The 24514-nt window shown below is 46.2% G+C and overlaps 1 protein-coding gene across 6 annotated transcripts in view; it reads left to right on the forward strand.

Annotated features, from left to right (window-relative positions):
• The window catches only part of LOC140198107 (PHD finger protein 1-like), a 68530-nt gene that overhangs the window by 25702 nt on the left and 18314 nt on the right, over positions 1-24514 (forward strand). For all 6 annotated transcript variants that reach the window (XM_072259021.1, XM_072259017.1, XM_072259016.1 and 3 more), the window contains 4 exons: positions 8866-8961; positions 15426-15494; positions 19499-19622; positions 21684-21751. In XM_072259021.1, coding sequence (XP_072115122.1) covers positions 8866-8961; positions 15426-15494; positions 19499-19622; positions 21684-21751 — 357 coding nt within the window. The remainder of the gene's footprint in view (positions 1-8865; positions 8962-15425; positions 15495-19498; positions 19623-21683; positions 21752-24514) is intronic.

Raw genomic sequence — 24514 nt, forward strand, 5'->3', positions numbered from 1 at the left:
ACTCACTCTGCATCCATGAATATTTGGAACCTCTTCCCTTGCCCCAGATTTGGAAGTCCTCCAGGTTCTGCCCAAGTAGCCCTGACCCAGAATCCAAGGCCCGACAGAACTGAAGGCTAAAAGAGTCATACAGCATGGAAGCAGACTCTTCTGGCCAATTCGTCCATGCCAGCCAAGTACCTTCCTGAACTAATTGCACGCCTGCATTTTGTCCAAGTCCCTCCAATCCTTTCCTATCCATATACCTGTTAAATGTTGTACCCCCCCCATTTCTTCTGGCAACACATTCCATACAGCCACCACCCTCTGTGTGCAGAAACTTGCCACTCGGGTTCCTTCTAAATCATTCCCCTCTCACCTTAAACCTCTAGTTTTTGACTCCACAACTGGGAGAAAGCCGCTTGACTCCCTACCATGAGCTGTGTCTCCCTGCTCATCGGTCTAATTGCCATTGGCTGTTGTAGGCCATCAGGGAAAGACCCATAAGCAGCTTCTCCAGGATAGGTTCTGGAGAACCTCCACAGGCTCCTTCCAGCTCCATCCCAGCCCCTTCCAGGGAAATGGGGGGTGGGGGGGGGTGGTTGAAACATGCAAATTGAAGTAAAATCAGAAAATGCTGGAAAGCTGTGCTGGTCATGTTGCTGACACTGTCTGTCTCTGGGGCTTACAAGGGAAGGGAGGGGGAAGAAGAGGCGAGCTGTAATGATAGGGCAGTCATTGGTTAGGGGAACAGAAAGGAGGTTCTGTGGGAGAGAACGAGATTCCCAGATGGTTTGTTGCCTCCTGGGTGCCTGGGTCAGGAGCATATCTGATCAAGTCGGGAGCATTCTTAAGTGGGAGAGTAAGCAGCCAGAGGTCGAGATCCATGTGTTGGTATTAATGACATGGGGAGGAGGTCTGATGAGGTCCTGCAAAGTGAGTTCTGGGAGTTAGGTGCCAAGATAAAGGACAGGACCTCCAGGATTGCTACCCATGCCACTTGTTTGTGAGGCCAGAAATAGGAAAATCATACACTTTAGTACATGGCTAAGAAGATGGTGCAGTAGGGAGGGATTCAGATTACTGAATCATTGGGCTCACTTCCAGGTAAGGTGGGACCTGTACAGAAAGGATGGGTTGATCCTGAACTCAAGTGGGTCTAATATCTTAGTGGGAAGGTTTGCGAGTGCTACATAGAGGGGTTTAGCTGAAGGAGATGGGGGAGATCTTAGATGGATTTTTTTTTTGGCTCTTTATTTACTTGTGAGATGGACACAGAGTCTATAGATGTGAGGCAATGTAGCAGTGAGATTGTGGACCCTATACAGATTGTGTAGGAGGAGGTGTTTGTTGTCTTGAAGCAAGTTGGGGTGGATAAATCCCCATGGCCTGACAAAGTGTGACCTCAGACCTTGTGGGAGGCAAGTGCAGAAATTGCAGGGGCCCTAGCAGAGATACTTAAAACATCTTTAGCCACAGGTGAGGTGCTGGAGGATTGGAGGATAGCTAATGTTGTCACGTTGTTTAAGAAAGGCTCTAAGAATAAGCCATGAAATAATATGCCAGTGAGCTAATATCAATAGTGGGAAAGTTATTGGAAGGTATTCTAAAGGACAAGATATATAATTAGTTGGATAGACAGGGACTGATTAGGGATAATAAAATCACTTTCTGTGTGGTACACATTGTCTAACTAATCTTACTGAGATTTTAAAGGAAGTTACCAGGAATGTCGATGAAGGCAAGGCAGTGGGTGTTGTCTACATGGACGTGGGCAAGGCCTTTGGTGAGGTCCCACATAGGTGGTTGGTCAAGACGATTCAGTCACTTGGCATTCAAGATGAGGTAGTATATTGGATTAGACATTGGTTTCATGCATGGTAGTGGATGGTTGCCTCTCTGACTGGGGCCTGTGACTAGTGGAGTGTTGTAGGCTCCATTATTGTTTATCATCCATATAGATAATAATGTGGTCAACTGAAACAGCAAATTTGCAGATGACAACTAGATTAGGGTGTGGTGGACATGCAGTGGGATCTGGACAAGCTGCTACAATGGGCTGAAAAATAGATGAAATTTAATGCAGCCATGAGGTGTTGCACTTTGGGAGGGTAGGTCTTACAGGGTGAGCAGTAGGATACTGAGGAGTGCAGAAAAATAGAGGAATCTGGGAAAAATAGAGGGATCCATATTTCCATGAAAGTGGTGTCACAGGTAAGTAGGGTCGTAAAGAAAGCTTTTGGTACATTGGCCTTCACAAATCAATGTATTGAGTAAGGAACACACATCAAAGTTGCTGGTGAACGCAGCAGGCCAGGCAGCATCTGTAGGAAGAGGTGCAGTCGACGTTTCAGGCCGAGACCCTTCGTCAGGACTAACTGAAGGAAGAGTGAGTAAGGGATTTGAAAGTTGGAGGGGGAGGGGGAGATCCAAAATGATAGGAGAAGACAGGAGGGAGAGGGATAGAGCCAAGAGCTGGACAGGTGATAGGCAAAAGGGATACAAGAGGATCATGGGACAGGAGGTCCAAGAAGAAAGACAAGTGGGGGGGGACCCAGAGGATGGGCAAGAGGTATATTCAGAGGGACAGAGGGAGGAAAAAGGAGAGTGAGAGAAAGAATGTGTGCATAAAAATAAGTAACAGATGGGGTACGAGGGGGAGGTGGGGCCTTAGCGGAAGTTAGAGAAGTCGATGTTCATGCCATCAGGTTGGAGGCTACCCAGACGGAATATAAGGTGTTGTTCCTCCAACCTGAGTGTGGCTTCATCTTTACAGTAGAGGAGGCTGTGGATAGACATGTCAGAATGGGAATGGGACGTGGAATTAAAATGTGTGGCCACTGGGAGATCCTGCTTTCTCTGGCGGACAGAGCGTAGATGTTCAGCAAAGTGGTCTCCCAGTCTGCGTCGGGTCTCGCCAATATATAAAAGGTCACATCGGGAGCACCGGACGCAGTATATCACCCCAGTCGACTCACAGGTGAAGTGTTGCCTCACCTGGAAGGACTGTTTGGGGCCCTGAATGGTGGTAAGGGAGGAAGTGTAAGGGCATGTGTAGCACTTGTTCTGCTTACACGGATAAGTGCCAGGAGGGAGATCAGTGGGGAGGGATGGGGGAGACGAATGGACAAGGGAGTTGCGTAGGGAGCGATCCCTGCGGAATGCAGAGAGTGGGGGGGAGGGAAAGATGTGCTTAGTGGTGGGATCATTTGGAGGTGGCGGAAGTTACGGAGAATAATATGTTGGACCCGGAGGCTGGTGGGGTGGTAGGTGAAGACCAGGGGAACCCTATTCCTAGTGGGGTGCTGGGAGGATGGAGTGAAGGCAGGCCAGGCAGCACCTCCAGAAAAGAGGAAACAGTTAATGTTTCAGACCAAGACCTTTCTTAAGCATGGGAAAGAAAGGGGAGAAGTCAGATGAAGAAGCTGGAGGGAGGAGAGGAAGAAGAATAAAGTGGCCGATGATTAGAGAAACCAGGAGAGGGGCAAGGTGTAAAGTAAAGAGCTGGGAAGTTGATCGATGAAAGGGGTAAAGGGCTGGAGGAGGGAAAATCTGATAGGAGAGGATAGAGGAGCATGGAAGAAAGGGAAGGGGGAGGAGCACCAAACGGAGGTGATGGCAGGTAAGGAGGTAAGGTAAGGAAACAGGAGTATCGAATGGTGAAGGTAGGCGGGGTGGGGGGTGGCAGTGACCATAAGTTCGCAAAATCGATGTTCATGCCATCAGGTTGGAGGCTACCCAGTCGGAATAAGGTGTTGCTCCTCCAATCTGAGTGTAGCCTCATTGCGGCAGTAGAGGAGGCCATGGACTGACATGTTAGAATGGGAATGGGAAGTCAAATTGGAATGGGTGGCAGTTGGGAGATCCTGTTTTTTCTGATGGATGGAGCACAGGTGCTTGGTGAAGTGGTCTCCTGATCTACGTCAAGTTTCATTGATATACGGGAGGCAGCCCCAGGAGCACCAGCTACAGTAGATGACCTCAACAGACTTGTAGGTCAGCTTTCAAGTCACCTCTTATCCTCCTTTGTTCCAGGGAGAAAAGACCTGGCTCTCTCTGGACAAAAGGGGATGTCTGCAATTGGGTAACATCTCATAAGTTAATGTAGTTTTGTTTCTTCAGTGAGTATGCTCCTTTGCCTGTGGAAATGTCAGAGAGCTGGCTGTGGGACTTTTCCAGCATGTAAGGCTATACTAATAGAGAAAAGCGAGATGGATGATTGGTGGAAATGGACAGTACAGAAACAGACAAAGTGTGAGTTACCCAAAACTGGAGAATTCCATATTGAGACCAGAAGGCTGCAACATGCCCAATCAGAAGGTGAGGTGTGCCTCCTCAGGCTTGTTGAGCCTTGCTATAACAGTGTAGTGACAGAGAGATCAGAGTGTGTGTGGAATGGGAACAGGTGTGTATCAACACACACACAAAATGCTTGAGCAACTCCAGAGGCCAGGCAGCATCTATGAATTGAATAGTCAATGTTTTGGGCTGAGACCCTTCATTAGGATTAGAAAGGATCTATTCAAATTTCCATTTCCTTCCCTAACTGCTGCCTGGCTTGCTGAGTTCCTCCAGAATTTTGTGTACATTGCTCCAGATTTCCAGCATTTGCAGTCTCTCTTGCACCTGATGTTCTTAAAACAGCTAAAAGTTTTAAATCTTCGTTACGAAAATGCTTTTAATTATTTATTTTTAGAATGTTTCCTAACACCAGAGAGTCAAGCATTGAAAGTTCTTGACAGTCAGCAAAGTTTGGTGGGGTGGGACTTTGATGTGAGTCAAAGGTTTCTAGGAGGAGATTTGTGGGAATAGCTTATTCCACTTGTCTAGGTCTCTCCTGGTTGGTAGGCTCCCTGTGGAAATCTATATCCGATCGGTTTCGAGAGGATGAAGTGTGATAAGTGTGGAGAAGAGGGAGAACAATCTGGGCCATAGGTCCAAACTCCTAGTATGTGCATTTCGACTAGGAAACCATCATTTTGCAATTACCACTAAGTTGCATTTCTGATGTTACTTTATTGAACAACAAACATTTTCCCTAAAAGAGGGTCTTTTACGAGCCTCCTGGATAGGTATATGGAGTTCAGAAAAATAGAGAGCTATGCGCTAGGGAAATGCTGGGCCGTTTCTAGAGCAGATTACATGGTCGGCACAATGTGAGCCGAAGGGCCTGTAATATGTTGTAAATTTTTATGTTCTATGTTTTAAATGAGGAGTTCTTTCCCAGAGTGAAGAATAGACTGGAAGGTAGTTGAGGAATGCTTCATCTTCTTCCAACGGTAGTGAATAAACTGGCTTTGAAATGTATTGAGCACAGGACCCTTGGGAACCTATTCTATGGGAAATAAAAGGCTCTTGAATGGGAAACAGTTAATGAAAGAGCTGGATTAATTGGAGAACTTTCAAACAGCTGCCGTGGACACTTCATCTTGAATGTCCCCCTATGTACCAAGCCTCTGTGCTAAGTACAAGCAAGAGTCCCAACTGGGCCTGTTTTGTTATTACTGAGGGTGAGTTATTGACCTGGTTGAGATACCAAGGGGGAAATTGCTCGGCTGGGCATGCGCTCGTAGCATCCCCTCCAGCACCTGTGCGGGGACCTTGGCTGTTCAGAGTATCTATCATCAACTTGACAGTGGGATAGAGGGGGGCTCAGGGCTGGCATAGCCACATGGGGAACCAACTGTGGGCAGAATATTGGAAACAGTTCAGATGACAGTGCTGTGACATAATAGACAAAATGGATAAATCCACGGCAATATGGGCAACATGTTAGGTCATTCACCTTTCACATAGCCTTCAAAGACAGGAAAAAGTAGGGCCCTGAGGTGTGCAGTAGAGCATAGAGATCTGGGAATACAGATTCATAATCCCTTTAAAGTGGTTAAAGAGATATATAAAGAGAGCTTTTGGCACATTACCCTTCATAAATCAGGGTAATGAGAACAGGAGTAAGGATATTATATTGAAGCTGTATAAGATTTAGCCAGAGAGTGGTGAATCTGTGGAATTCATTGCCAGTTCATTGAGTATATTTGATAGGTTCTTGATTAATTAGGGTACCAAAGGTTATGGGGAGAAGGGGTTGAGAGGGATAATAAATCCGCCATGATGGAATGACAGAGTAGACTTGATGGGCCAAATGGCCTAACTCTGCTCCTATATCTTACAGTCTTGTTAAGCCAAATTTGCAGTATTTTCTACAAATCTGGTCACCTACCTTCAGGAAAGATATTAACAGGATACAGAGGAAATTTGCTAGGATGTTGCCGCGACTTGACCTGAGTTACGGGGAAAGATTGAATAGGCTAGGACTTTATTCTCTGGAGCATGAAGGAATGAGGGCAGATTTGTTACACAAAGTATGCACAATTATGAAGGGCATAGATAGTGTAAATGCAAGCAGGCTTTTTCCACTGAGGTTGGGTTAGTCTGGAACTAGAGTTCATAGGCTAAGAGTGAAGTGAAATATTCAAAGGGAATTTCAGGGGGATCTTCTCACTCAGACGGTGGTGTGAGTGTAGAACAAGCTGCCAACAGAAGTGGTGCATATGGGTTGAATTGCAACATTTAAGAGAAGTTTGTGTCAGCACATGGATGAGAAGTGTACCTGGCCCTGGTCCTGGTGCAGGTAGATGGGACTAGGCAGAACAGCAAGTCAGTAGATTGAATTGGCCAGAGGGCCTATAGTGACTCTCAAACAGATAAAAACTAGAGGGCATAAGTTTGGGGTGAGAGGCAGGAGTTCGGAAAGTTCTGAAGAAAAAGCCTCTTCACCCAGGGGATGGTTAGAATCCAGAATACATTGCCTGAGGGGCTGGTGGACACAGACTCTCTCAACAAGTGAGAGCAATATAGATGAAACACTTAAATCATCAAGACATCCCCAATTACTGGTAAATAGGATTAGTGCAAAGGGATCCCTGTTGGTCGGCACAAACGTGAAGGGCTGAAGAACCTGTTTTCTGCACTTTATACTATGAATCTAAATGTTGGGAAGGTGTAAATAGCAGTGGTCCAACAAAACGGAAATTATAGCAGAGAGTGGAGCAGACTGGATGGGCTGAATATCCTAATTTTGCTCCTGTGTCTTGTGAAGGTAACATTAAAAGCAAAGAAGAGGTTATAAAGGGCAACACACAAAATGCTGGAGGAACTCACAGGTCAGGCAGCATCTATGGAGGGGAATAAACGGTCAACATTTTGGGCCAGGTCCCGTCATCAGGATGCCGAAGAAAAGATTTAATCTTCAGGGTAGAAGAAGATTGAACGGACTTCACAGTGGAGCAGCAGATCATAAACACATGAGATTCTGCAACACACACACGGAGGAACTCAGCAGTTCAGGCAACATCTATGGAGAGGAATAAGCCCTGATGAATGAACAACCCTGATGAGTCCTGAGAAAGGGTCTCAGCCTGAATCGTCAGTGGTTTGTTCCCCTCCATTGATGCTGCCTGGCCTGCTGATTTCCTCCGTCATCTTATGTGTGTTACTCTGGACTTGCAGCATCTGCAGAATTTCTGGTGTTTAAGAGGTGCCTATCGTTACTGGAAATGGCAATGAGCCAAAGATTGAATTGGTTAGGACTTTATTCTTTAGAGCATTGAAAATTGAGAGGAGATTTGATAGGAGTATACAAAATTATGAGACATAACGGAGTAAATGCAAGCAGGCTTTTTTCACTGAGGTAGGGTGGGACAACAACCAGAGGTCATGGCTTAAGGGTGAAAGGTGAGAAGTTTAAGAGGAACATGAGGGAAACTTCACTCAGAGGGCCACGAGAGTGTGGAATGAGCTGCCACCACAAGTGGTGCATGCAAGCTCGATTTCAACGTTTAAGAGAAGTTTGGATACATGGATAGTTGGGGTATGAAGGCCAGGTCAATGGAAGTAGGCAGTTTAAGTGGTTTTGGCATGGATTCGATAGGCCAAAGGGTCTGTTTCTGTGCTGTACTTCTCTATGACTCCAAAGTACTAGGAACGGTTTTGAACTCAGCAAAGGAAGGCCATAAGACTGTAAGGTATAGGAGCAGAATTAGGATATTTTCCCTATCGAGTCTACTCTGCATTTCCATCATGGCTGATTTGTTATCCCTCTCAACTTCATTCTCCTGTCTTTTCTCCGTGAACTTTGATGCCCTGATTAATCAAGAGCCTATCAACCAGCACTTTAAATGTACCCAAAGGCTTCATCTGCACTGATGTCTGTGGCAGTGAATTCCACAGATTGACCACCCTCTGACTAAAAAAATTCCTCCTAATTTCTGTTCCAAATGGGAAAAGGACAGAAGAATATACAAATTGCCCAGTATTAGAGAACCAAGAGTTCAGTGACCCTTAAAAGAAATACAGTCATGCAGAATCTAGTTCTGGAGTACCAGAGGTAAAACACAGAACCAAGCCCTTCAGCCTACCCCCTGCTGGCCATCAACCATCCATTCTATTTTCGCATTTCTATCAGCCCTCCACCCCACTTCCCCCACCACCGCAGACACTGCCACTCGCTCACATGAGTTGTTGGGTATATTGGAAAAATAAATATGGGATTAAAACAGTTCAGAGTAAATGTGTGGTTGACATCTGGGATGGACTTGGAAGTCAAAGGTCTGTTTCCATGTGAATTTGTGGCAGATGGAAGTAGCCTGTGTTCCCACTTTCCTGAAAGTGCTTTCGGTTTCGGGGATAGAAGAATGTTGGATGTCCTCAGACTGACGTGTAAAAAGGGTTTAGATTTCTTTCCAAGCCCTCCTGTAGTATTGCCTTGTGTCCAGATCGCGAGTTGCCCTGGAATTTGCAGAATGGGTGAAGCTGCTGAAAAATGCATCTTTGTTTTTTCTGTGTGTCTAACACGCTCTAACAAGCACGCGCTCTCTCTCTCTCTAGGTGGAATGTGAAGATGCTGCAGTGTTACCGGTGTCAGCACTGGTTCCACGAGGCCTGTACGCAGTGCCTGACCAAGCCTCTGCTCTATGGAGACAGGTGAGCCCATCACTCTCAGTCCACTAGCTGCCTTGCAGCTGCAGGAACCGGTCATGTTCAGAACCGTGACGCCCTGTCGCCCTGTCTCCCTCCCCCAGTCCACACATTATGTTGGAAAGGGCTACAACACAGGGACCATTCCACATTTAATTTTATTACCATAGGCATATACACCTGGGTATAAATGCCATGGACTACAGCACTGTACATACAAACAAGACAAATGTAACTTCAAGTAGACTTCAAAGTGGAATAACTTGCACATAAAAAAGTAAATTAAACATACCAACATTGGTGCAAATTGAGGGAAATATAGTCCAAGGAGGTGTTTGAGTTTTGCTGAGAGTTCTGGCGGCGTGGAAACAGGCTGTTCAAGTTGTTTCGAGTTTATTGTCATTTGGGGTGAGGTACAAGTACAATGAAAAACTTACAGCAGTGTAAGTCGCCTTGGTATTGGTAATCCACAGAATATAAATTACAGAAATCATACATAAAATTAAACTACGGATTGTGCAACGGCAAGACAATGCAAGCAAAATGGACACTATCAGAGACAAGTTTGTGGGTTGTGTATGGATGGGAAGTCACAAAGTCTTGCATCAAAGAAGGGAAGGTGTTGGCAGTAATTGTCACACAGAGGTGGAGCAGTAAGAGCAGGAGTGGCAGATCAGCCAGGAATCTCATCTGCAGGATGGCTGGTTTACACATAGGAATATGACATCAATAGTCTTTTGGTTTTGCAAACTCTGTCCATTGCCACAGATGGAACAGAAAAGCTGAAAGGGGAAGAATCTGGAGTTTGACGGCGAAGTGGGTTTTGACCTCGAGGCTAAATGCTCCATGCAACAGGTGTTAGAAATAAAAGCTGAGATGATAACCACGAGACTGAATAGAAGCAGAATTAGGCTATTTGGACCATCGAGTCTGCTCCATCATGGCTGATTTTATTATCCCTCACAACCCCATTTTCCTGCCCTTTCCCCATAACCTTTGGCGCCTTTACTAATAAAGAAGCTGTCAAACTCTGCTGTAAATTTACCCAATGCCTTGGCCTTCACAGCCGATGAATTCAACAGATTCACCATCTTAGTTAAAGAAATTCCTTGTCACCTCTGTTCTAAAGGGATGTCTCGCTATTCTGAGGTTGTGCCTTCGGGTTCTAAATTTCCCACTATAGGAAACATCCTCTGCACATGAACTCTAGGCCTTTCAGTATGCAACAGGTTTCAATGAGATCCCACCTCATTCAGCTAAACTCCAGCAAGAAAAGGCCCAGAGCATCAAATGTTACTTGTACCTTTTCACTCCCAGAATCATCTTCTTGAAACTTCTCTGGACCCTCTCCAATGCCAGCACATCTTTTCTTAGACTTCCCCAAAACTGCTCTCAGTACTGCCGAAGGGTTTCAGCCCAAAACATCGAGTGTACTCTTTTTCCTAGATGCTGCCTGGCCTGCTGAGTTCCTCCAGCATTTTGTGTGTGTTGTTCTGTACTCCAAGTACAATCTGACGAAAATGTCTAATAAAGCCTCAGCATTATATCCTTGCTGTTATTTTTGAGTCCTCGCAAAATGAATGCCAGCATTTCATTTGCTTTCCATACCATTGACTCAGAATGCATGTTGACCTTTAGGAAACCTTGCGTGAGGACCTCCAACTCCATTTGCACTGCTGATTTCTGAATTTTTTCACCATTTAGAAAATAGCCTACTCCTTTATTTCTTCTGTCAAAGTTCATGAGCATACAGTGTCGGAGTTCAGGTTCAAGTTTATTGTCATCTGACGGTACATATATACAACTAAATGAAATAATGTTCCTCTGCACCACCATATGCCCACAAAACATATATCACTCACAGCGCATAACGCAAAATATTACCACAATAAATTAAAACGCAAAGTGCAAGTAGTGCACAGCACAGATAAGCAGTAACAGAACAGTGATAAGCTCACTGACCGAGTGACGAGATCTTGGCAATGGCAGGGCACTTATTGGTCTCACAGCCTAAGGGAAGAAGCTGTTACCCAATCTGGAGGTTCCAGTTCTGATGCTCCTGTACTTCATTCTTCATGGTAGTGGGTCAAAGAGATTGTAGGATGGGTGGTAGGGATCCTCAACAATGTCACAATCTTTGCATGCAGCACTCCTGATAACTGTCACAAATAGGGGGAGGGAGACCCCGGTAATCCTCCCAGTAGTTTTTACTATCCTGTAGGGTCTTCAATGCCTTGCAACTTCTGTACCACGCAATGATTCAGGCAGACCAGACACTCTCGATGGTGCTCCTGTTGAAAGTTTTTAGAATGGGGACGGGGAGCCTTGCAGTCCTCAATCTCTTCAGAAAGTGTAGATGCTGCTGTGCCTTCTTGACTAATGAGGGGGTGCTGAGTGTCCAGGTTAGATTGTTCATTATGTGAACACCAAGGAACTTTGTGATCTTTACTCTCTCCAAGGCAGAGCTATTGATGTGCGTTGGAGAGTGGTTGACTTGCGCCTTCCTGAAGTATGCAATCATCTATTTTGTCTTTCAACACTATGTTCTATCTGTCACATCTTTGCCCATTCTTCCGATCTGAGTTTTTCTGCAGACTCCTTGTTTCTTCAACACTACCTACCCCTACCCCTATCTTTGTATTCTCCACAAACTTGGCCACAAAGAGATCAATTCTGTCATCCAGACCATTGAAGTATAATGTGAAAAGAAGTGGTCCCAACATTAACGCCTGCAGAATTCAAGAGAAGGTCCTGTTTATTCCCAGTCTTTGCCTCCCGCCGGTCAACCAATCTTCTACCACCATTGGTGGACATAGAGTAATGTTCCCTCCACTCTATCCCATCATACGCTCCTAGGGCGCAGATAAGATACAGAGTGAAGCTCCTTCCACACTGTCCCGTCACACTCTCCCGAGAAGCTCCCTACCTCAACAGATGTCGGTGCGGCTCAGGTGTGTGGAACGACTCAGGCTGATCTGCTTATCGGGCTCAGGCCCCGCAGTCTTATCCGAGAGCTGAGTCCACACAACTTGAGCCGTCTCTCCTCGACACCCACAGTGCCATTCAGGGATGCATGTAGGAGATACCTGTATGGGCTGCTGCTCCACACCCTCCAGTTCCTAGCCCTTGTCCACCGTCCCCACACGCCATGGCAGTCAGTCTTTCCACCTGGAGGTGAGGGAGGCCCTCAACTGAAGTCCCTTTACGAGGGAGTTCTTCCCATGCTCCTGGTAGATCTGGGGTTGGAGGCTGCTGCATAGAGCAGTGCCCTGCAATAAGTTCTTTAGTTTGTACACGGATCTCCCAGTCACATGTCACTTCTGCGGGCTGGAGGAGACCATGTATCACATGTATATGGATCGTGTGAGGCTGCAGCCCCTTTTTGCGTATCTGCGTGAGCTGCTTCTCACCTGGTTGCATTTTAGCCCCATCCTATTTATATACTGTCATCCAGAAAGGAGGGATGAGGATGTCCTTGTCAACTTGCTCCTGAGGCTAGTGAAATCAGCCATCTGTGGGACTTGGAAACGGGTGGTGGGAAGATCTGCCTGGGCAGACTGTCGAGCAATGTTTAAGGCATATGTTTATGCCCAGGTAAATATTGAGAAGGAACACGCGCAGTCCATGGTGACCATAGAGGCGTTCCAGGACCTTTGGGCTTCGCGGGGGGTTATTGCCATCATTGACAGAAATGGAAACATTTTAGTTTAATGTGTATTATCTATTTGTAGTGAAGTAATTGTGTTAGTCACTGGTTTGTATATAAAGCACTGAATCTGTAAAAAAGATATTTTGTATTTTATTAAAAAACAGCTCCTTCCACACTGTCCCAACACGGACCCCTACCACACAGCTTATCCCCGTTAACAGCCACCAAGCCATCCGGCCCCAGACCCGCTCCTACCACTTCCTTATCCTGCTGAATAAATTATTACACCAGCACTAGGTACACTGTGCTGTCGTTGTCCTCAGCCCACTGAATAAACAGGAACTACAGGAAATGAGTCCGTGTGCCAGTGGGGTGATTGTTATTGTGTAAAGGAAAGTGGAGAGGCAAGCAACAATTGCATGGATTAATGCTTCAATCCAGTTGCTGCTGAACAAATTTCTCTGCTGCAGCTCAGCTGTGTCTGAATGCTGAATAAGTAGGATGGGCTCGTTAACTGAAATTTATAAGAACCAGAGTCACAGTGCACAAAACTGGCACCAGATCACTTGAGTGTGAACTTGGTGGCTAGAATGCAGCATCGTGTCGACTCAGTTGCTTTGAGTTATGCGGTATGGTTTAAGTTTGTGCAGCATTCTCCTCTGCACAGTAACAGGTCTGAATGCAAGTGGAATGCAGCTCTCAGAAGTAACAGCAGGAGACTCACAAATAACGCAGAGTTGTTGGGCTTCAGAGAACTGCCCCTCTGGTCTATCTCTGCCATTAATTCCTGGATGAGTTCCATGCCAGAACTAGCCTCGATTAGTTTGAGTTAAAGATAGTTCTGTAACTTGTTTTCCTTTTAGTAATTTTAAACAGTCAGTGGTGAGCTACTTTTGAGAATCCAGATGCAGGTAACATGGTTTGTTCTATACAAAATTCAAAGTAAACTTATTATCAGAGTACATATATGTCACCATATACAACCCTGAGATTCATTTTCTTGTGGGCATTCTCAGTAAATCCAAAATAGAATAATAACCACAATAGAATCAATGAAAGACTGCACCAACGTGGGCGTTTAACCTGTGTGCAAAAGACAACAAGCTGGGTAAATACAGAATGAAAGAAATAATAGGAAATAAATAAGCAATAAATATTGAGAACATGAGATGAAGAGGCCTTGAAAGTGAGCCTATTGGTTTTGGGAGCACTTCAGTGACGGAGTGAGTGAAGGTTTAGGAGCCTGATGGTTGAGATGTAATAACTGCTCCTGAATCTAGTGGTGTGAGCCATGAGGCTCTTGTACCACCTATTTGATGGCAGCAGTGAGAAGAGAGCATGTGCTGGGTGCTGGGGGACCCTGATGAGGCATGGTGCTTCCCTGCGACAACGCTTCACGTAGATGTGCTCAGTGGTGAGGAGGTCTTTACCCGTGATGGGACTGGGCTGTGTCCACTACTTTTTCTAGGAGGTGATGCAACTAGGATAGGGTAGATGCAGAGTGAAGCTTCCACTGCACCATCCCATCACACACACCCAGGGTCAGACATAGAGTGAAGCTTCCACTGCACCATCCCATCACAAACACCCAGGGTCAGACACAGAGTGAAGCTTCCACTGCACCATCCCATCACACACACCCAGGGTCAGACACAGAGTGAAGCTTCCAATGCACCATCCCATCACAAACACCCAGGGTCAGACACAGAATGAAGTTTCCACTGCACCATCCCATCACACACACCCAGGGTCAGGCACAGAATGAATCTCCCTCTACACTATCCCATCACAAACACCCAGGGTCAGACACAGAGTGAAGCTTCCACTGCACCATCCCATCACAAACACCCAGGGTCAGACACAGAGTGAATCTCCCTCTACACTATCCCATCACTCCTTCCCAGGGTCAGGCACAGAGTAAATCTCCCTCTACACTGTCCCATCACACACTCCCAGGGTCAGGAACAAAGTGCATCTCTGTTTGTAGTGTCTCCTCACGCACTCCCAGAACAGGAACAGCACAGCTTTAAAGTTAAAGATCTAAGATAAAATTTATTTGTCACATTTACATCAAGGCAGTGAAAGGTGTTGCTTACAGCAAATTAAATCAGCAGGAATTGTGCTTGGTAGTCAGCAAGTGTTGCCGTAATACTGGCAGGAACATATCCTGCTTACAATTCAAACCCTAAGCATACACTTTTGGAATGTGTGAGGAGACCGGAGCACCCTGAGGAAACCCAACAGCCATGGGGAAAGCGTACAAATTAATTACAGACACGGGCAGGAATTGAACCCTGGTCATTGATCACTGTTGTTGTGGTAGTGTAACGCTAACTGCTATGATGCCATAGTGTCTCAGTACAGAGTAAAACTCCTTTATACACTGTCCCATCGCACAGTCCCAGAGCAGGGACATCAATGGTTAGACATGGAGTAAAACTCCCTATATACACACTTGCATCTCACAATCCCAGGGCAGGGACATCACGGGTTAAACACAGAGTGAATTTCCCTCTACGTTGTCCCATCACAGATTTCCAAGGCAGGGGCATAATGCATCAGACACAGAGTAAAGCTCCCTCTACACTGTCCCATCACACACTCCCAGGGCAGGGACTGTCTCTCCTCGACACCCACAATCCCATCCAGGGATGCAAGTAGAAGGTATCTGTACGGGCTGCTGCTCCACACCCTCCACTTCCTAGCCCTTGTCCACCATCACGACACGCCACGACGGTCTAATAATTGAATATAATTTGTCAAAATTCAGAAGAAATGATTTGCAGTGGACTCAAAACTGGTTAATTTGTTTAATTTGTAGGTTTTACCTATTTTTGTGCAGTGTCTGCACAGGTGGACCAGAGTATGTGAAGCGACTACCCCTAGACTGGTAAGTGGAGTATTAATGTTTTTGGGAAGTTGGAGGTGGCATTTCCCTTTTTTTGAAGTACCTTCACCCCTTATCAGATTTCTGAATGGACAATGAACCGATAAACGCCACCTCACTTTTATTTGCTCTCCTTTTGCAATAATTACTTAATTTTGTATATTAGAATCAGGTTTAATATCGTTGGTGTACATCTTGAAACTTGTTGATTTGCAGTAGCAGTACATTGCAATACATAAAAAAAAAACTAGATTATTATAAGAAATTTATAATTAGATTCAGTAGTGCAAAAAGAGAAAAAAATAGCTAGGGATTGTATACAGACTTATTGTCTATTCAGAAATCTGAGATGGTAGTGGGGAAGGAACTGTTCCCAAAACAGCTTCTTCCCCACCACCACCAGTATGTTGAAAATATATTTTTTATTGTAAATTGTAGTATTTTTAATGTATTATACTGTCCTGCTGCCACAAAACAACACATTGCACAATGTACGTCTGTGATAATATACCAGATTCTGATCCTCAAACAATAGTAGTGTAGAGTTTATAGCAATGTTAATAGAGGTTTATTACTGCATGGGATGTGGACAACATCAACAATGCCGGCATTTGTTGTTCACCCCCAATTGCCCCTAAACTGAGGAGTCAATTGAGAATTGGCCAGATCGCTGGACTCACATACAGGGAAGACTGGGAATGGAGAGTGTTGAATGTATTGCTATATGCGCAGGTGCATTGAAAAACCAGCAGCAGGTCACAGGCACGTAGCATCATATAAACAGCATTTACAAGAGAAATGTAAGCATCAGTTATAGAAGAAAGAACACAAAACAAAAGCCAGTTTTAGTACAATGTGGTCATGTTGTTTCTAAACTAGTGTTGTGCTGCTTTGGATCAAGAACCAAGCAGTTGAAGGGAAGTAGCTGTTTTTGAAGGCAAAACACACAAAATGCTGGAGGAACTCAGCAGGTCAGGCAGTATCTGTGGAAATGAATAAACAGTCGATGCTTCAGGCTGAGGCCCTTCATCAGGACCTGCGGAATTCCTCCAGCATTTGCAGATTTTCTCGTGTTTGGGATTTTAGTTGTTTTTGAAGACAGGATTCCTACCCAAAGGACACTTGAAAACGAGATGTGTTTTTGGAACAATTTGTGGTTTCATGGTAACCATTACTTGGTGTAACTCTCCCAAAGCAACAAATTTCACCTCATAATGACAATTTTACTGGATTCTGATTTTGAGTTGAAATTCTTTAGCTGCCATGGTGGGGTTTGAACTGACATCTCTGGATGACTGGTTCACAAACCTGGCCGTTGTTCCATAATTTAAGCCCTACACTTGTGTACCTTGAAGGTGAACAACAGTCGACCCCGCCCCCACCTGCCCACTTCCTGGCACAGGTAGAGGCAGACACTGACAACCTTTTGCCCAAACACTGTGGATAAAGTAAGGATACAGTTACAAAAGGAAAAAAAAAATGTAAATAAAATAAAAAGAAAAATGTACCCTCAAAGGCAGTATCAATTTTAATACAAAGTTTAAAGTAAACTTATTTTCAAAGTACATCTATATCACCATTTACAACCCTGAGATTTGTTTTCTTATCGGCATACTCAATAAATCCAAGAACCATAATAGAATCAATGAAAGGCTGCACCAACAGTGTGGACAGTTAGTGTGCAAAAGACGACAAACTTGTGCAAATACAACAGAAGAAAATAATGATGATAAATATGTAAGCAATTAATATTGAGAACGTGAGATGAAGAGTCCTTGAAAGTGAGCACATAGGTTGTGGGAACAGTTCAGTGATGGGGTGAGGGAAGTTAAACCCCTGTGGTCCAGTAGTCTGATGGTTAAAAGATGATACCTGTTCCTGAACTTAGTGGTGTGAGTCTTGACACTCCTGTACCACCTTTCTGATGGCAGCAACGAGAAAAGTGCAAGATTCTGGAGGAGCTTAGTAGGTCAGGCTATATCTGTGAAAGGAAACGGGCAGTTTACATTTTAGGTCTAGACTGTCCATCCAGATGAAGGGTGCCAACCCAAAATGTTGCCTGTCCATTTCCTCACACTCATGCTGCTTAGCCTGCTGAGTTCCTCCATCAGATTGGTTGTTGCTCCAGACTCCACCTCTGCAGTCTCTGGTATCGTCATTTTTAATGCATTACTTTTACTTAAATGATGCACAAACAGGATGCTGCAAATTATTAAACAAATGCAGGGATTCGCCATTTAGATTTATTGAACCCCTGTTCACTTACATCATCCCAGAAGATGATTTCTGTCCTCTCCATAGATCCTGACTGGCCTGCTGAGTACCTCCAACATTTTGTGTGTGTTACTCTGGATTTCCAGCACCTGCAGAATTTCTAGCATTTTATGATTTCTATAAAACAGCTTTTGACCAACAATAAGAGCTTGAGCTTTTAAAATTAGGATTATTTCTAATCAGAAATATAAACGTTTGGGATTCTCAATTACAAATCACAATTGTTCATTTTAACTCTGAGATTTATACTTATATGAACTGAAGCTATTAAAGGAATAGGAAGAGAATACGGTCATGGTATCAGTGAATAACTGAGCGGGCTCAGGTTAGCGACAATCAAAACACTGCAGAAAAGTAAAGCAGAAAATGCTGGAAATACACAGTAGATCAGGCAGTATCTGTGGAAAGTGAAATAGAATTAGTGTTTCAGACTAAATTTAGAAACACTCACTAGATCAGCAGCATCTGTGAACAGTGAAATAGAATTAGCATTTCAGACCAAGGATATAAGCACTCAGTAGGTCAGCATCTGTGGAGAGAGAAACAGAGTTAACAATTCAGGTTGAAGAGGCTTTGTCGGGATAATTTTTGACCCAAAATGCTGACTGTTTCTCTGGCCTCGGGGGTAAGTGGCTTCCTGCAGTTCCTAAGTCTTCCTGTGTCCCTGGGTTTCCATGTACAAGGAGACAGCTGACTTAGTGAGAGACAACACCCTGGTGGCAGTGTCCTTCTTTGTGCAATGTGGGCCTTTTTTTTTAAACCCTGCACCCGTAACAGTACACAGAAATCCCCAGCTAATGCATCCACGCATCTGTTCCAGGGGTGGGTGGGGGGAGGGGGAGAGAGGTTCTCTGCTGCTAGGGTTACTGAGTAAGAAGTTCACCATTTTCTAAAGGATGGGAGCTGCACACTGCAGCTTGACATCCTGTCCAGAGTTGCATTGGCACCACGCAACACTAACACCAGCATGCAGATGAAAGTGCCCTAGTGCAGATCAGCAACGAGTCAGAATCTGGGATCGGGAGCTCCTTTCTTCCAAAAGCCCCGGTTTGATCCCGACTTCTGTCACTATGTGGAGTCCGCCCACTTTCCTTCTGACCATGTTGGTTTCCCCCGGGTGCTCCAGGTCCTCCCACATTCCAAAGATCAGAATCATGTGAAATTTGTTGTTTTGTGGCAGCAGATCTGTGGGTCTGAGAGTTAATTGGCTGTTGTAAATTGCCCCTGATGTGAGGGTGAGTGGTGGAATCAGGAATGCGGGGAGAAAACAGGTAACATAAACAAGTGGGGGATGGGATAGATGGGAGTTCTTTGGGCTGAATGGCCTATTTTAGATTTTTTTTAAATTAGAAGCAGATTATGGGATAGAAAGGGACTGGAAAACCCGAAAGAATTGAAATGAAGCAGATTCGTATCCCATTAGCAGGATCCCATCTGAGACTGGGTATTGGATCAAAATCCCTGCTGCAGGATGAACACAGCAGGTCAGGCAGCATCTGAAGGGATAAGGAGAGTAGTCGACATTTCATCAGGTGAAATGTTGACCAGCCTTCCACCTCCACAGAGGCTGCCTGACCCACTGAGCTCCACGTCCAGCAGCTAGGATTTAATTCTTGTAGTCTCCTGTGTTCTCCAGAATATCAGCACGGGGTGAGTAGACACAGCCTGCTGTGGCAGTTGCTTTGGGGTGTGTGGATTCGGCAGCAGTAACTCCAGGGCACTCTAACCTGCAGGGTGGACATTGCACACCTGGTCCTCTACCACCTCACCAGCTGCTGCAAGAGGAAGTACTTTGACTTCGAGCGGGAGATCCTGGCATTTGCCAACGAGAACTGGGGCAGCCTGCTCGTCGGAGAGGTGAGTGTGAGGAGAGTACCCCTCCTGAGGGGAGTGGAAGGTGGGGGTCAGAGAGCTGGGTGCAGGTTATGCAAGAGTAAACTGTTTCTGATGCAGTCAGAGAGGTGCTCACATGTCCTCTGGAGGAGTGGGACTGAAATCATACAGACATTAACTCAGATACGTAAGCTATGTCTGTACTTCTTGATATCTCCGTCTTCCTGCTTCTCCCAGCCTCTGAATTTTAGGGACCTCCATGAACCCAGACTGTTACCAGCCCTTGAGCCAAGCTGAACAATGACATTGGACTTGGGTTCCACAGGCCTTTGGCTTTTGGTGTTTTCCTTGCCAGTTGAACGAACGGGGATGGAACTGGTACAACCACTGTGATCCAGTAACCACTACACTGGCACACAACAGTCGAGGCTAGCCAATGGGTGACTGAGCGGGACCAGAATAGAGATGCCCGAGGGGTCACTGATAACCTCGCATTCCTCACACTGGGTTAGCTGGGGCGTGGGTTCTAAAATTGTTGTAACCTTTTACAGCACAGATCAGATATGCCAGTTGCCTAAGTGTCAGTTGTATGGGCATCACTGCTGCCCACTTAACTGGGTCAGGGCAAGTGAGAGTGACCAGGAGTTAAGTGTTTTCCTCTGATGTTGACCTGCTGTGTTGCCGCTGGGTAACACTCTGTTGTAGGAGTTTACCAGTCGGTGTTGGGTCTGGAGATGCTGTTGTCCAGAAGGCTCATTGGGAGTCAAGAATGAGGTGCAAGTCTGATGGACACAGCCATTAGGTGTTTGACACAAAGAAATAAGAGTAACTTACTCACTCTACCTTAAGTAAGGAGGGGAGGGAGAGAGAGAGTGAGAGCAAAGAATGAAACGAAGGAAGAACAAAGAACCTTGTCTCATGGCCAACCTTTTAACCAAAAGCTAGCTAAACTGGACAGATAAGAAAATTATTTTGATCAGAACAGCCTATGAGACAGTTTGATTGAGGCTGGTGTGAAGAAGCTGCAAAATATACAGACCTGCTTTATTACAAACTACTGAAAATCCATTCAACATTTACAGACAGTGTTTCAACAAAGATATAAGCAGTATAAAGAAAGTTAAACTACAGGAAAAATGACTTTTTAGACCTAATCCAACACCAGCCAGAGAGAAGAAGGAGTTCAAGACCTGCTCAAAATGTCCTTGAGGAAATGTGACATTTCCTCACTGACTGCTGGGAGTCTCTGTCCCATGTCCGCTCATCGTGGACAGGGAGCGATTCAGGGCTGTGTGTCAGGAATGAAAGGGTTCCTGTGTAAACAGCGGGTTACCACACCTCACATTGCCCCAACCACTCCATCGGACACTTCCTGGCTTATCTCATTGAGCCAAAGACTTCTACATCAGCCCAACTCGTCCATACCAACCAAGGTGTCCTCCTGATCTAATCCCACTGGCTTGCGATAGGCCTATATCCCCACCATTCCTATCCACATATATATCCAAATGTCTAAGTGTTGTAATTGTACCCCTCTCTATCACTTCCTCTGGCAGCTTTCTCCATACGCTCTGAATGAAAATGTTACCTCTCTGGCCCCTTTTAAATATTTCCCCTCTCACCTTACTCCTATGCCCTTTACATTTGGACTCCCCTGGCCTGTAAAATAAAAGATGATGACCATTCACCTTATTTCTGCCCCTCATGATTTTATAAGTCTCTGTAAGGTCACCCGTTAGCCTGCCCAATTTCTCCTTGTCACTCAGGTTCTCTGGTTCCGGCTACATCCTTGTGAATCTTTCCTACACCCTCTCAAGCCTAATCACCTCCTTCCATCAGAGTCTACCCATTCCACACTGTTGTCGTCAGCCAGTGGAATGGAAGCAGGTCTCCCTCGATCACGAGGGATTTTTGAGGGAGAAGGGAATGGCTAATTCACCACAGAGCTGACACTGAATGCTTTCAACAGCTCACCATGCCCCTTGATAGGGGTGCATGTCTCTCTCTGGTGGGTTCAGTGGGGTAAAGGTTTGCACAGTGATCTTAAGGAACCATTTTTGACTCCCTCCCGGCTTCTGTTTCCAGCTCTCCAGCACCACGAAGACCGAACGCTACAATCAGCTCCTGAATACCCTGAACAGCCATCGGGAGAGGTGAGGAAAAAAAACCCAGATTTAAATGTGGGTGGTTCAGGACCGCTTCCACTGTAGAACAGGGCAGTGTCCTGACCATTACCAGGTGCACAAACTCATATTCCCTCATTACCAGCCGTATTAACTCATAATCCCCCATTACCAGTGGCACTAACTCACAATCCCCCATCGCCGGCCGCACTAACTCACAATCCCCCATCGCCGGCCGCACGAACTCACAATCCCCCATCGCCGGCCGCACTAACCCACAATCCCCCATCGCCGGCCGCACTAACTCACAATCCCCCATCGCCGGCCGCACTAACTCACAATCCCCCATCGCCGGCCGCACGAACTCACAATCCCCCATCGCCGGCCGCACGAACTCACAATCCCCCATCGCCGGCCGCACGAACTCACAATCCCCCATCGCCGGCCGCACGAACTCACAATCCCCCATCGCCGGCCGCACGAACTCACAATCCCCCATCGCCGGCCGCACGAACTCACAATCCCCCATCGCCGGCCGCACGAACTCACAATCCCCCATCGCCGGCCGCACGAACTCACAATCCCCCATCGCCGGCCGCACGAACTCACAATCCCCCATCGCCGGCCGCACGAACTCACAATCCCCCATCGCCGGCCGCACGAACTCACAATCCCCCATCGCCGGCCGCACGAACTCACAATCCCCCATCGCCGGCCGCACGAACTCACAATCCCCCATCGCCGGCCGCACGAACTCACAATCCCCCATCGCCGGCCGCACGAACTCACAATCCCCCATCGCCGGCCGCACGAACTCACAATCCCCCATCGCCGGCCGCACGAACTCACAATCCCCCATCGCCGGCCGCACGAACTCACAATCCCCCATCGCCGGCCGCACGAACTCACAATCCCCCATTGCCGGCCGCACTAACTCATTGTCTGTTTATTATGTTTTCTCTCTCTCTGTCTCTTGCTCCCTTTCCCTCCATCTTTCTCTCTCTCTCCTCTCTCCCTCACTCTCTCCCATTCCCTTCTCCCTCTTCCTCTCACTCTCTCTCCCCTCTCACCTCACGCTCCGCATTCACTTTCTTTTCCCCCCACATCCCCCACCCCTCTCCTGTGCACACTCTCTCCTTTCTTCCAGCACTCCCCACGCTGAAATTCTATCCATTCCCCTTCACCTCACGAGGGTGCTTCTCCCCCCTCTCCCCCACTCCCCCCCTCCCCACGCCCCCCTCCCCCCCTCTCCCCCCACCTCCACTCCTTCCTTCCCCCTCCCTTTTCCCTGTCTTGGTTGTTTTTGACACTTTCTTTACTTCATTTCCCTGCATGTCCCCTCTTCTCCCCCCACTCTCTGGTTGTGCCTGACACCCTCACTTACCTCTCTTCCCTCCCTTCGCAACCCCAGTTGTTTCTGACATCCTCCACCGTCTCCCACCCCCTCTCCCCTCCTCCCCCCCTCCCGCCACTCTTTCTGGTTGTTCCTGCACCTCAGAGTCAGAATCAGGTTTATTATCACCGGCATGTGACGTGAAATTTGTTAATTGTCAGCAGTTCAATGCAAAACATAATCTAGCAGAGAAAAAAAAGAATAATAATAATAAATAAACAAGTAAATCAATTATGTACGTATTGAATAGATTTTTAAAATGTGCAAAAACAGAAATACTGTACATTAAAAAAAGTGAGTTACTGTCCAAAGATTAAATACCAGTTTGGGAATTGGATGGCAGAGGGGAAGAAGCTGTTCCTGAATCGTTGGGTGTGTGCCTTCAGGCTTCTGTACCTCCTACCAGATGGTAACAGTGAGAAAGGGGCATGGCCTGGGTGCTGGGGGTCCTTAATAATGGACGCTGCCTTTCTGAGCCACTGCTCCATGAAAATGTCCTGAGTACTTTGTAGGCTAGTACCCAAGATGGAGCCGACTAAAGTTACAACCCTCTGCAGCTTTTTTCATGCAGTAGCCCCTCCATACCAGACAGTGATGCAGCCTGTCAGAATGCTCTCCACGGTACGACTATAGAAGTTTTTGAGTGTATTTGTTGACATGCCAATCTCTTCAAACTCCTAATAAAGTATAGCCACTGTCTTGCCTTCTTTATAACTACATTGATATGTTGGGACCAGGTTAGATCTTCAGAGATCTTGACATGCAGGAACTTGAAGCTGCTCACTCTCTCCACTCCTGATCCGTCTATGAGGATTGGTATGTGCTCCTTCATCTTACCCTTCCTGAAGTCCACAATCAGCTCTTTCGTCTTACTGACTTTGAGTGCTAGGTTGTTGCTGCGGTACCACTCCACATGTACACCCTCTCGTCACCACCTGAGATTCTACCAAAAATAGTTGTATTGTCAGCAAATTTATTTGAGCTATGCCTAGCCACACAGTCATGGGTTTATCGGGAGTAGATCAGTGGGCTGACAAACACCCCTGAGGTGCACCAGTGTTGATTGTCAGCGAGGAGGATATGTTCTCACCAATCCGTACAGATTGTGGTCTTCCAGTTAGGAAGTCGAGGATCCAATTGCAGAGGGAGGTACAGAGGCCCAGGTTCTGCAATTTCTCAATCAGGATTATGGGAATGGTGGTATTAAATGCTGAGCTATAGTCAATGAACAGCATCCTGATGTAGGTGTTTGTGTTGTCTAGGTGGTCTAAAGCCACGTGGAGAGCCTCTGAAATTGCATCTGCCGTCGACCTATTGTGGCGATAGGCAAATTGCAATTGGTCCAGGTCCTTGCTGAGGCAGGAGTTCAGTCTAGTCATGACCAACCTCTCAAAGCATTT

Source organism: Mobula birostris, chromosome 5, assembly GCF_030028105.1.
Source record: "Mobula birostris isolate sMobBir1 chromosome 5, sMobBir1.hap1, whole genome shotgun sequence".
Classification (NCBI taxonomy): Eukaryota; Metazoa; Chordata; class Chondrichthyes; order Myliobatiformes; family Myliobatidae; genus Mobula; species Mobula birostris.